General features: G+C 40.0%; 1 protein-coding gene across 12 annotated transcripts in view; it reads left to right on the top strand.

The window, feature by feature from the left end:
• NFIB (nuclear factor I B) overlaps positions 1-12,636 on the top strand; it is a 245,222-nt gene that overhangs the window by 201,816 nt on the left and 30,770 nt on the right. For 6 of the 12 annotated variants that reach the window (XM_075931560.1, XM_075931559.1, XM_075931563.1 and 3 more), the window contains one exon: positions 10,780-10,945. The exons of 3 other annotated variants lie outside the window; for them this stretch is intronic. In XM_075931560.1, coding sequence (XP_075787675.1) covers positions 10,780-10,945 — 166 coding nt within the window. The remainder of the gene's footprint in view (positions 1-10,779; positions 10,946-12,636) is intronic. 3 more of the 12 variants (XM_075931562.1, XM_075931565.1, XM_006117838.4) reach the window with 1 other exon arrangement.

Here is a 12,636-nt window from a genome sequence, read left to right on the forward strand (position 1 = left end):
TTTTCTTGAACATTTTAATCAGTCTTTCTTTTCTCAAGACAGTCTTTTCTTTTCTGAAGGAAAAAAAAGTAGTGTGATATTTTTAATTATAATTGGGAGGTAACTGTAAAATATTGGGCAATATCTAAGGTCCCCCCAAAAATCTGGTGACAAGCAGTTTAAATATTTCATTTGTAATTTTAAGTTAGTATTTTTTATAACTTTACTTATCTTTAGTTTTTAAAAAGCATCAGATTGTAAGTTTCTTCAATGCACGTATGCATTTAACCCAACAGATATAGTTTAAACCAAATCAAAATGTTTAAAAAACTGTTCTCCTTAGCCTCCGAGGATAGGACAAGAAGCAATGGGCTTAAACTGCAGCAACGTAGGTTTAGGTTGGACATTAGGAAATACTTTCTGTCAGAGTGATTAAACACTGAAATAAATTTCCTAGGAAGGTTGTGGAATCTCCATCTCTGGAGATATTTAAGAGCAGGTTAGATAGACATCCATCAGGGATGGTCTAGATGGTACTGGGTCCTGCCATGAGGGCAGAGGACTGGACTCGATAACCTATTGAAGTCCTTTCCAGTTCTAGTGTTCTACGATGATTTTTTTCTATGATATCTTCAAAGAGACTGCCCTTTCTTATACTATAAACACACATCTGACAGCTTTTAAGACAAATATCTGAATAGAGTTGGAACTTGCTCTGTATCCTAAATATCAGTGAATTCAGGCTTTGTCACGACCACTGGGAAAACTATATTCCAGGTTGAGGTGTCCTCATCTCGAATACCTGCAACTGTCTAGCCCTGTGATATTTAAATCTGGGCATTGATACCTCAAGTGCTCCAACTGGTCATAGCTCCGATCGCAGTGCAAAGGGAGAGAGGCTCTATCTCAGACAGTCTTGATTCAAGCCTTTATAGATAAAATTCAACACTCAGATTGCTCTCAGAAAGTAATAAGGAGGCAATGTTGTTAGCTAAGAACTGTTTTAACAAGTTTTCTAAGCTAACTCTAGCACAGACAGGCAGATGCATGCTAAATCAGTTGAAGCTTTTGTGTGAGGTCTCCAGGTTAGCTTCCTGTAGAATGCATTTAATTAATCCATTTGGATGGTCACAAAGGCTTGGATGACTATAGCAAGACCCGAATATGAGAGAACTGATTATGCATGTATTACCAGATATAGATGGAAAAGGATGTTCTTGGCACTGATTTAGCCTGCAGTTCCAGTTCCAAATTGGGGTCTTACACATAATTGTACACCTCTTGAACAAACACTGGTCATTTTTCCTTGAGTAGATACCATCCCTTCAAGATCCTTTCCTTCAGTCCTTTAGCATAACCACTTTCTCACATTCAGGAGATCACCAGGAAAGTAAACATACAATGCCATCTCAGACTGATGAAATGGAGACTTGTGGCTGTGTCTACCATGTGGCAATGGTGTTGCAGCCATTTCATCTCACAACTTCCTGTTGAGTTCACATATAAGTTGACCAGGAGGGGTGACAGAATAGAACATTAGTATGACCTGATTGAAAAAGCCTTAACATTTTGCAAGGTGAGGTCTGTGCCATATGCATAAAAAAAGGAACAGAAGAACCATTTCCTTTCACTTACAGCATTTTAGGAAGAGACGGCATCCATTGTGTGTATTCCAGAGCAGACTAGCGCTGGTCCATCAACATAGACTATAAAATAAGTATAAACTGCTGAACGGCTGTAGCCAATATCCAGTTTTTAATAAAGGGTCCTTTTGTATGCATAGCAGAGAAACATAAGTTTGCAAAATGGCTCTGTCAGAAGCTTATCAGTAAATGGAATCAAGTCTTGCAAATTTTTCTGTCCAAGGGCTTTGCATTAGTGTTCATGAATGTACTGTCTGTGCCAGACCATTAAAAAGGGCAGTTTCCTTAGAATGTTTCCTTGTAGAATGGCCAGTACTCCAACTCTATGTAAAAAGCATAATGGATCAGTTATGACAGGGATCACACAGTTATTTGGATATTATATTTATAAAAGTACTCATGAGGCAACACATCTGAGAAGCCTGGTTATTCTGTTGAGTTTTTGTTTGGAATGCAGATGAAAAATGAGGTATGTATTGTTCTTCAGACTCAATCATTTGCGTGAGTCAAATAATATATATGAAAAGCTGAAAGTCTCTTTCTAAGATACCTAAAAGTGGTTTCCAAAGTGCCCATATCTCTGAAGGTCATGGAATTAAGATTTTTTGTATCCCTAATTCATTACTTTGGAATGTTTCCACCTATCTTCTGTTCGGTTATAATCCCAAGGATACAGTTATTTAAAAAGGAATTTTTGCTTGGGTTTCTACTGAAAAGACATTTGGTATCTTGTATCTGTGAGCACATTAATGTACATTCATCCTAAATTAGACCTGCTGTTAGGCTGTGTTCCCTGACTGATAGGTTCAGGCGTGGCCATATCTTATGATTTTAATGTGGGATTGAAAGGCCAGTCACTTTTGCATCCAGAAACTGAGATAAAGCAGAGAAAATACGTCCTCTAATAGAAGAAAGGCCTTCAATGTTATTAAACATTGGCAGTGAGGGCAGGGGACTGGCTCAATGACCTCTCGGAGTCCCTTGTAGTTCTAGTGTTCTGTGATTCTATGATTAAATTTGCATTTGGGGAATTCTGTGAGATTCTGTATGAAAGGAAGATGGCATTAATTACTGACTATTAGACTCTGGATAAAATTCCTGTACTGGAAATCAGCATCCCAATTTTGGAAGGTTTTGAGTTATAGATGTGACCTTCATAAATGCAAATTTAAATTTCTATTCAGATTTTGGTATGGAACTAGGGGCAAATGCATATTTAAATAGTACCAACAGTCAGATGTTTGGCAAATTTGAGTTTACATGTGGAGAGCACTGTTAGCAATTGCTGTATTATGTAGGCTGTCATTTATTCCAGTGACATCAAGTAGAACTCATCTGAAATAACACAGGGACCTTTTCATTATTCCGGTTGATGTTTGCAGTATGTTTATGTAAAATATTAAATAATTAGAATCTTCTTTTGGAATAATTTTCTACTACTGCAAAAGAAGTTGTGTTGGCACCTGGAAATAACTCTGGGTATGTCTACACTACAAAGTTAATTCGAACTAACAGACATTAGATCGAATTAACTTTCATAGGCGCTACACTAGCGCTCCGCTAGTTCGAACTTAATTCGAACTAGCAGAGCGCTTAGTTCGAACTAGGTAAACCTCATTGCACGAGGACTAAGCCTAGTTCCAACTTACTAGTTCGAATTAAGGGCTGTGTAGCCCCTTAATTCGAACTAGTGGGAGGCTAGCCCTCCCCAGCTTTCCCTGGTGGCCACTCTGGGCACCACCAGGGAAACTCGTATGCCCCCCTCCCGGCCCCGGAGCCCTTAAAGGGGCATGGACCCTGCACCTGGCACGCCATGAGCCAGCCACCCGATGCCCCCCAGCCCTCCGCCTCTTCCTGGGACCAGGCTGGCGGCTCTCGGGAGCCTGGCCAGGACCGCAAGAGGTGGGCACCCGCCTGGTCTAGTGCAGACATCGTGGACCTTGTCCACGAACTCCGCACTAGACACAGGAAAGTGGCCGTCTAGGGCAGGAGAGCTGCCAGCCTGGCCACCCAGGAGCAGGTTTGCATGAAAATCAAGGTGGTCCACTGAGACCCCCGACCCTGAGCCCTGAGCTTAGAATGGCCGACCTGGGTCAGACCAAAGGTCCATCTAGTCCAGTAGTCTGTCTGCCGACAGCAGCCAACCCTAGGTACCCTAGAGGGGATGGACCAAAGACAGTGACCAAGCCATTTGTCTCGTGCCATCCATCTCCAGCCTTCCACAAACTTTGGGCAGGGACACCATTTCTACCCCCTGGCTAATACCACTCCATGGACCCAACTTCTCTTTAAACTCTGTTCTAGTTCTAGCCTTCACAGCCTCCTGCAGCAAGGAGTTCCACAGGTTGACTCTCTCTTTGCTTTGTGAAGAAGAACTTTCTGTTACTAGTTTGAAGCCTGCTACCCATTCCTTTCCTTTGGTGTCCTCTAGTCCTTCTTTATGGGAACTAATGGAGATTTTTTCTTTATGCACCCTCTCCACACCACTCTTGCTTTTATAGACCTCTATCATATCCCCCCTCCGTCTCCTCTTCTCTAAGCTGAAAAGTCCCAGTCTCTTTAGCCTCTCTTCATATGGGACCTGTTCCCAACCCCTGATCATTTTAGTTGCCCTCCCCTCTCCCAGCATCTCTCTTCCCCTCTCCCACCTCTTTTTCCCAGTCTCCCCCAGTTTTGTTCAATAAAGAGAGATTCTATTTTTGACCACACGTTTTCTTTATTTTGTACATCAGGAAGGGGGGCTAGGGAGGGGTAAGTGGAAGGAGGTGAGGGAGGAATGGGGTACGCGCCCCCGATGGGGAGGACTGGGCTGGCTCTGCGGGCTTCTGGAGGTGGAAGTTCTCCTGCAGCCCCCTGATTGCCCCCACCCCCCGGATGGCAGCCTGCGGCAAGTGCAGCCAGGCTGATGGCCAAGTGCTGTGATGTTCCGCATGTGGGCACTCAGGGCACTCCAAGCCAGGACTGCTTTGCAAGCGGGGAACCCTGAGAACTGCCTGTCCAGGGTGGGGGTCGGGTCACTTTAAGCACAGCCCTCGGCTAGCCTGAGACAGCAGCTCCACGCACTCAGTCCTCATCTGATGCCCTGCCGGCACTGCTTCCGGCCATCCTTAACCTCTGTTCAGGGTCCACTCTGTGTGGACATGCTAGTTCGAATTAGCAAAATGCTAATTTGAACTAGTTTTTAAGTCTAGCTGCGCTAATTCGAATTAGTTTAGTTCGAATTAGCGCTGTAGTGTAGACATACCCTCTGTCTGTTAAAAACCAACAAATTAAAATTGTGGATCTATTGAATGGTGTAGCACAAATACTTTGAATGCTCCTTGGCTCAACTCATCTTCAGTTCAAATAAATAAGTTTGCAGTAATAGCGGGCTTTCAATATGGTGGTACAAAAACTCTTGCAAACTAGATTTTTGGTAGAACTGTGAAAGAATCAAAATAAAAACAGTTTGCACAAGCCTTTTTATGGAGGTCAAATATTTATCAGGCTATTGAATTTGTGACTATATAGTGTGATTTGTGCCAAGAGACCCTAAATGAAGAAGCCTCTGAATCCTGCCATCTCAGTGGGCTTAAAATTCACAGCAGAGAATGTATAACAATTTTTAATTGAAGGAAAAGCAAATGTACCTGACAAGAACAATATTAGCAATAGAAAGTCAAGATGGACAAGGTTAGACAAGGCTGTTTGCAATGCAGCAGCTTTGGTGAGCCAATATCCTTGTGTGATAGCTGCTAATTTGTGCTACAGGCGCTAAACTTTCATTTAAAATGCTTCAGAGGAGTAGCTGAGTTAGTCTGTAACAGGAAAAACTTAAACAACAACAAATAGTCTAGTAGCACTTCAAAGACTAACAAAACATGTTATCATGAGCTTTCATGGGCACAACCCACTTCTTCAGATGACTTCTTCAAATGCTATTAGTGTTGAAAAGAGAACCTTAAAAATGTTAACTCAGTGTAAAATAATGTAGTGATGTCAGTGTAAGCCTGCTGACAGGCTGAAACAATAGTTTTGAGAATACTATGAGTGACTTGTTTATCTTAAGGTGTTAACTCTGAAACCTAATTACGATAATTTAAACATAAATGTTGTTAAACCTTTTTTACCGCGTATCACAGCATGAAAGAAAACAATAGGCATGCTAATAAATTGCATCATATTTTGACATCACAAATGGGTGGGTTTTGGTTGTGGACAGAACTTGTAAGACTACACTTGCTTTATTTTTCCTATCTGACCCGGTAGTAGATTTTAGCAGTAATACCTCCAGCAAAAACAAGTTTTAAAAAATTGTTCTCTCCATATATATTTCTGTGAGACAGAGCTCCTTAATTATCAGACAATGATCCTTAATTCTTATCTGAGATTTTTCAGATACAGGTTCAAACTCTCTGGTTCAGGACTTTCTGGTTGGCTGGGGGACCAGAAGGGCTGGGAGCAGATCTGAGCTAGTGACAGGGAGCTGGGGCAGCAGCCAGGAGCAAAGGTTGGCCAGAAACAGAGCCATTTTGGTAGCCCAGGGCAGGGAGCCTGGCTATGGCCAGGAGAAGAGCCTGGTGGCTGGAGTCAGGAGCAGAGTCAGTGGCTGTAAGAGGAGCCTGGGAGGAGGGGCTGGTGGTCAAGGAGTGGAGCCCGGCATCTGGGTGGCAGGCATCCCCCCATAGTCCCAGGAAACCCCAGAGTCTGGCAACAGAGGAGGTGACATTGACCGCCTCTGGTTCTGCAAACTCCTTCATTCGGGACTGGTCAGGTCCCAAGGGTGCCAAAGCAGGGAAGTCCTACCTATATTATTAATGAAGAATGGTATAAATAAACCCTATATGATCAGGCACTTACCTGCAACTAAGATTAGACCAAACTTTAAATAAGTAAAAAAAGAGGTCAGATGCTCACACTGGTTCTGAGCAGTCATGTAGCAAATTTTTTATTCTCTTTGTTGCCAGACAACAACATACCCTAGCAAAATAAAGTTATAAAGAGACATGTAAATCAGTTATTATTGCTTGTAAATGAAATGTTCTTAGTGTCTAACATTTTGGAAAAAACATCTGACTGAAAAAAAAAACCAGTGTGAAAAATACTTGAAAAAAAGTTTCAGCTTTTCCTAATTTGGAGGCTTTGTTTCCCCTGTTGAACAATACAAAGCTTCAGCTTGCATTTCATTGGGCCTGCATTAGCATCTGTATATATTACACACCCAGTTATGGGCAATATTTGCCACTTGAGAATTTTATAAGAAAAAATAGAACGTTACTTAGAATTGTTACGGTTCAATGTCAGCTTCACTGATGTCAATGGCAAATCTCCAGTTGATTTCAGTGGATAAGTCTACTTGCTCCCTGTGACTGTAAGTCTCAGAATGCTGGTCGACTTGGGCTCAGAGGTCTTGAGTTACGGTGCAGTAGTTAACTAGACTTTCAGGCTGGGGCTGGAGTTTGGGCTCTGAAGTCCACTCTCTCCCCTATCACTAGTCTAAGCTGTAAGATTCATTGGTGAGGGCTGCTGCTCGCTTTGTAGATTTCCTTCTTAATTGACTGGTGGGTGTGGGATGTGTGTTGTGGCATTTTTGTGTCATCTAGGTATATTATTACTTATTGGAGAATAAATATTAAATATGTGCTTTGCACATTGTTTAATTCAGCAAAGAAAGGGTTCATTTTCTTTGGACCATCTGCACAAAGACTAAGCTGGAGTCCATATGAGCTGCTGCATTCCTGTTGACCAGAATCACTAGGGAACAGTAAAAGGTGATACATTGTTGCATATTGTGCTGGACTCCAGCTGTGTCCATTTAATTAAGTTGAGTCTGGTTTTGCATGCTGAGCTTCTTTTGGATGACACTCGCTGTTTTAATCATAAATTCCTAGGAATTCTTTTTAATACTAAATGTGAATGACTTTTGGTAGGCAAATTAAGCAGTTTCTTTTTAATTCTTCAATACATAACAGAAACTGGGTCCTAAAAGGTTTCAGGGGTAGCTGTATTAGTCTGTTTCAGCAAAAACAACAAGGAACTTTTAACAATTTTATTATGGCATAAGCTTTTGTGAGCTGCAACTCACTTCATCAGATGCATGAAGTAAAAGACAAAGGAAACAGGATGGATACAAAGATGGGAGATCACGAAAGCTTATGCCATAATGAAATTGTTAGTCTGTAATGTGCCACCAGACTCCTTGTTGTTAAGTCCGAAAATGTAACTCTGCTTCCTTCAGATCTCCAACTCCACCCAATAACCACTGAAAGAACTCAAGCTACATTAATCCTGTCCATGAGACCATCAGGCTATATGCACAGTCCACATATAACTGAGTATATTTGACCTCTTTTACAAACTTTTAAAAAGAAAAAAATTAAAAACCTAATTCTTCATAATGAACAATGTGCGATTAAAAGAATTTTCAGTCTTCAGAGACAAGCTTATTTTACAACCTTTGTGTGGTTTTATGAGTTATGAATGATCATGAAATGTTTCAGGTATCACACATTGTCCAATGGCATTTATTACTTTGGTATCTACCATATACTTGAGAGAGTTTGTCTGTATGTTTGTCTGTCTGTCCAAAAACACCCCCTAAATGTTAAGAGCTAGGACCACCAAATTCGATACATTGCTTCCTCTTAACATAACTTAAAACAAGGTGAAGTATTGGTTGTGCCAGGAAAATGGGGTGGGCCTGGAATGAGATTTCTTCCCCAAAATACATACTGAAAAGAGCCAGAATCACCAGGCAGGTGAAGTGGGTTTGCTGGGTGTTTTCCCCCCATGCTGTCTGGGACTGCCCTAGCTCTGAGCCTCCCACCTCCAGGCAGCCTTTAGGGAGGATGAATCTTTCCCCCTCTCCTCATTCGTACAGGAACATTGCTGGCTGTTCCCCTTCCTCAGGGAGCCAGGAGAAAGTGCACAGTTTGCTGCATTCCTTGGTCTGGCTGTGGAGAGCAAAGGACAGATAAACCTGGACCTGCCTCAGCCAGGGAAGGTGAACCCCTTCCCTGGCTGTGCTCGCTGGCGCTACGGTGCCCACGGAGAGGTGCTTCTCACCTGGCCCCAATCTGCTGTAGTGCGGGAGGGCGGGAGTAGTTCTCGATCTCCAAGGCAGCCTGCATACTGAACCCTTCATCCCCAGCCCCACCCAGAGCAATGATTTAAAATGAAGCATGTACATTTTCATTTCATTTCCCAAAAACGAAAATTAATTGAATTAAGGACACAAGAAATGCCAGGTAAAACTTCTAGGGGTATGTCTACACTACAAAGTTAGTTCGAACTAACGAAAATAATCCAAACTGTAGTGCAGCAGCCAGATACTTTTTTCTTTTCTACATAAATATGAATTTTCCTATCAAAATTACTCTATTCAACCCTCAGCTCTTTTAAAATCTGATATATTGCAATCTCTTGGAGCTAAAAATAGCTTATAAAAACCTACTTTACAGTGTGTTGTTATTCATGATTCTGGGGACATCCCAGTGTTTAAGTCCTGAAAAATTATAGATGGGAAATCTATTTGAGATATTTTAGTGGTTTCTGAAAATCTGTTAGCTACAGTTTTCCTTTATCTCCAAGGCTTGTACTTTTGGATTTATGACTCCTGATTTCAAAGGCAAGGGATATTTAAAATAGCAACAATAAAAATAAAACGATCAGAAATATTGCTAAAATGGGGTATTAATAAAATATGACATGTACAGAATGTATGATGGTGTGATGTGATATTAAGCTTTTATTGGTACTGGTGGAAAGACCTACATAACTTATTTATGTGTTTACAGTTTATAAGTAATGTCATTATCCAAGCAGATGACGATTAAACCTTTATACCACGCCATTATGTATTGAATGTATATTGTCTTGTATTTATTAATGCCATGACTCTTTTTCCTTTAAAGTTTGTATTTCAGGGGTTGAATGATTTGTAGGAAAACAAAGACCTATCCAGTTGTTGAAAGTTTCATAGAATAGAGAAAATATATGGAATACCAACAATGTGTTTTCAGCTCAAATGAACCTTTCATCGCCATGAACTGTTATTGCCTCCTTAATTTGAAACTGTTTTTAGATCTGACATTAACAGTATACATAATTGTGTCTATTTTCCGATTAGTGAATGCCCACATATCACAATAAGTCCTGTAGTAGATAGATGTTATAGAACTGTATGTCAGATCATCTTTTATCCTATAGCCTTGCTACATGAAAGTACAAAATGGTCCTGTTAAGAGAGAAATTTTCCTGTTGGTTTTCATCATAGAACAATAGCATTTAGGGATAGAAATAACCTATTATGTCAACTAATGAACTTTCTTGTCCATACAGAATTGGTCTCCACTTGTACATATTTATCCAGTCAATATTCACTATTGTTTATTTAGCCATTCTAATTTTAAAAGACTGAGAGGAAAAGGCTGCCTTGGAAGACTATTCCACAGGTTAATAGATCATACTGTCATATATGTGTATGCTGAAGGTAGAATTTGACACTGTTTGTGTCATAGATCTAAATACACACTATTTCTTGTACATCTTGTATGTCAGTTTGTGAAAAGAGTTGATTTGGCTCACAATACTCCTGAAATGTACAGAATTCACAGTTTTCACATCTTGTGTGAAAGGGACATATTCTGGTTGGGCTGGGGCCAGATGGCTGCATCTAAACATTTTAGCGCCTCTTTCTCTGGCCTCCTATGCAACCTTCCCTGCTTTTATTAGTCAGACTTCAGGCATGTGCAGAGAACAAACAGCTGTTTGCTTGTTCTGCATACATTCCCAAGCCAGCCAGAATACTGGCCTATGCTAAGGCAGTTTTTGCAGTGTTAATATATGTTTTTATTAAGTGCTTTAGGCTCCGTGTTTGGCCAACTGAACCCTACTATGTAAGCAGCACTATTATTATAAAATATGTTGATGAAAATCATAACAAGAACAGAATATAACTGATCAGAAGGTTACTGTGACTCACATGTATGAGGCCTAGTCTGCTATCTGCTAAGTATACTATATATAAATAGCTACATTAGTTTATAACTATTACAGAATCTGGCACATAGATACTGCAGTGATGAATGTTCTACAAAACGCTAAGAGACGTTGGTAGATTTTTAAAAATACACAATGTGTATATTTCACAAGGCATTCTTTTGGTTTTGTTTTGTAGCCTAACAGCAGTGGTCAAGTAGTAGGAAAAGTGCCTGGCCATTTTACTCCAGTTTTGGCACCCTCTCCCCATCACAGTGCGGTGAGACCTGTGACTCTGACCATGACAGATACTAAACCCATCACTACATCCACTGAAGGTGAGGCATCTTCACCTACAGCAACCAGTAAGTATTTCTCTAGGAAACAAAAAATGTCCATCGAAGATTCAATATAATTTCAAATTAAGGCCAAAAAAGGTGCCTTTTCCTACTATTTGACCAGGTGGATGCTCATGATTTATACTGACCACAAAGCTTTTCCTTCTCAAATTTTAGTCATATCATCATATTATTTGAATTGATGTTTATTACATGACAACAAAAATATTAAGGGGAAAGCATATCTGTTTGAGCACCACCCACTGAGAAAAAATGAAACATGATTGTTCATCAAAGGTGGACATTGTAATGACATTGAGAAGCACATTCAGACTGCAAGGTTTCAAATCACCGACACTTGGATTCCAAAAAGAGATTAGATAATTGCTCCTCAATGAGCTTTCCTACAGAAATCAATCTTTGTTACAAAGCATACTGAATCAGAGCTATGATCATTGCATGTTTATATAGGTTGTGTAGCTTTAAAAAAAGATGCGGCATACAGAAAAGGACATTTTAATTCACTGCCCTTGATTCTGCAAGGGTTGGCTTAATTACATATTCTTTTTTAATGCCTGGAAAGTTTGCGCATCTTTGTACAACATGCTCAGCACCATATTATATATCCTATTATCTTCAATGGAATTGCAACCCTGGAAGTATGTGCAAATGTACATGCTAATGTCATTTGCTCATTTCTATCTTGTTTAAGCATTTCATGACCAATGATATGCAAAGGGTTAATTTTTATCTAGCTTTCTACACTTTCGTTAACAAAGTTGGGTACATATTGTTCCTGACCTTTTTAGGTGTATAGAGGGCCAACATTACTTAATACAGACTACTGGTAACATTTTTAGAAAATAGGCCTGATCTGACTGCTTAGAAAAGAAGATCTCTGAGCTGAAATGTCTATCTTCCAAGGGGTACTTAGAGCCTAAACTATGTTTAAGCCAAACCAAACAAACAAAAGTATGTAGCAGGCATAAAAGAAGAAGGATTTCTGTAGGATCAGTTACATGAAAATGGATCATTTTAGAGTGTGGTCTCTAGACATTGGATTATAATTAAACAAGTATTTAAATAGTATTCTTAAAGATATTTGTTATTTTAAGCTCTTATTTTGTAAATTAAAATAGAGATTCAAATGAGTTTGAGGTTACACCTAGACTGTGAGGATCCATTGGAAAAAGATATATAACATGTGCACCGTATGTTGCGTATCTTTTTCCAATACTTTTGTCGGAAGAGGCTTTTCCTAATTTGGCCTGTCTAGGAAATTTTAAAAAACAAAACAAAAAACCCTCTTTCAAAAGCTCCCTTCTTCCTTGTGTAATGAGAAATACAGGGGCTTCCAAAAGAGCGCATTTGGTCTTCTGCAAAAAAAGCAGAAGAGCAAACACATTCCCTGGACGCGGCGGAGTTTTTTCAGGATACCTCTGGTATCCCGAAACCCCCCCACAGTCTAGCTATACCCTGAGCAAGTAACACATAAAGGAAAAATTGAATAAAATGTATTACAAAAGGAAATAACTAAATCCTAAAGATAATCTGGGTAAAACATCACTGTTTAATTATAAACTGATTAATAATTGATTATGGAAATATTTTAGCTATTCTATTGGGATAGCAAAAGAGGCTTCTGGAACTCTAAATGTAGGAGTGGATTAACACACTTCTTGCTGGTTTATGGTGCAAATTGTGCTCCTTTGAGGTGC

The sequence above is a fragment of the Pelodiscus sinensis genome, chromosome 6 (genome assembly GCF_049634645.1).
Source record: "Pelodiscus sinensis isolate JC-2024 chromosome 6, ASM4963464v1, whole genome shotgun sequence".
NCBI classification, from domain to species: Eukaryota; Metazoa; Chordata; order Testudines; family Trionychidae; genus Pelodiscus; species Pelodiscus sinensis.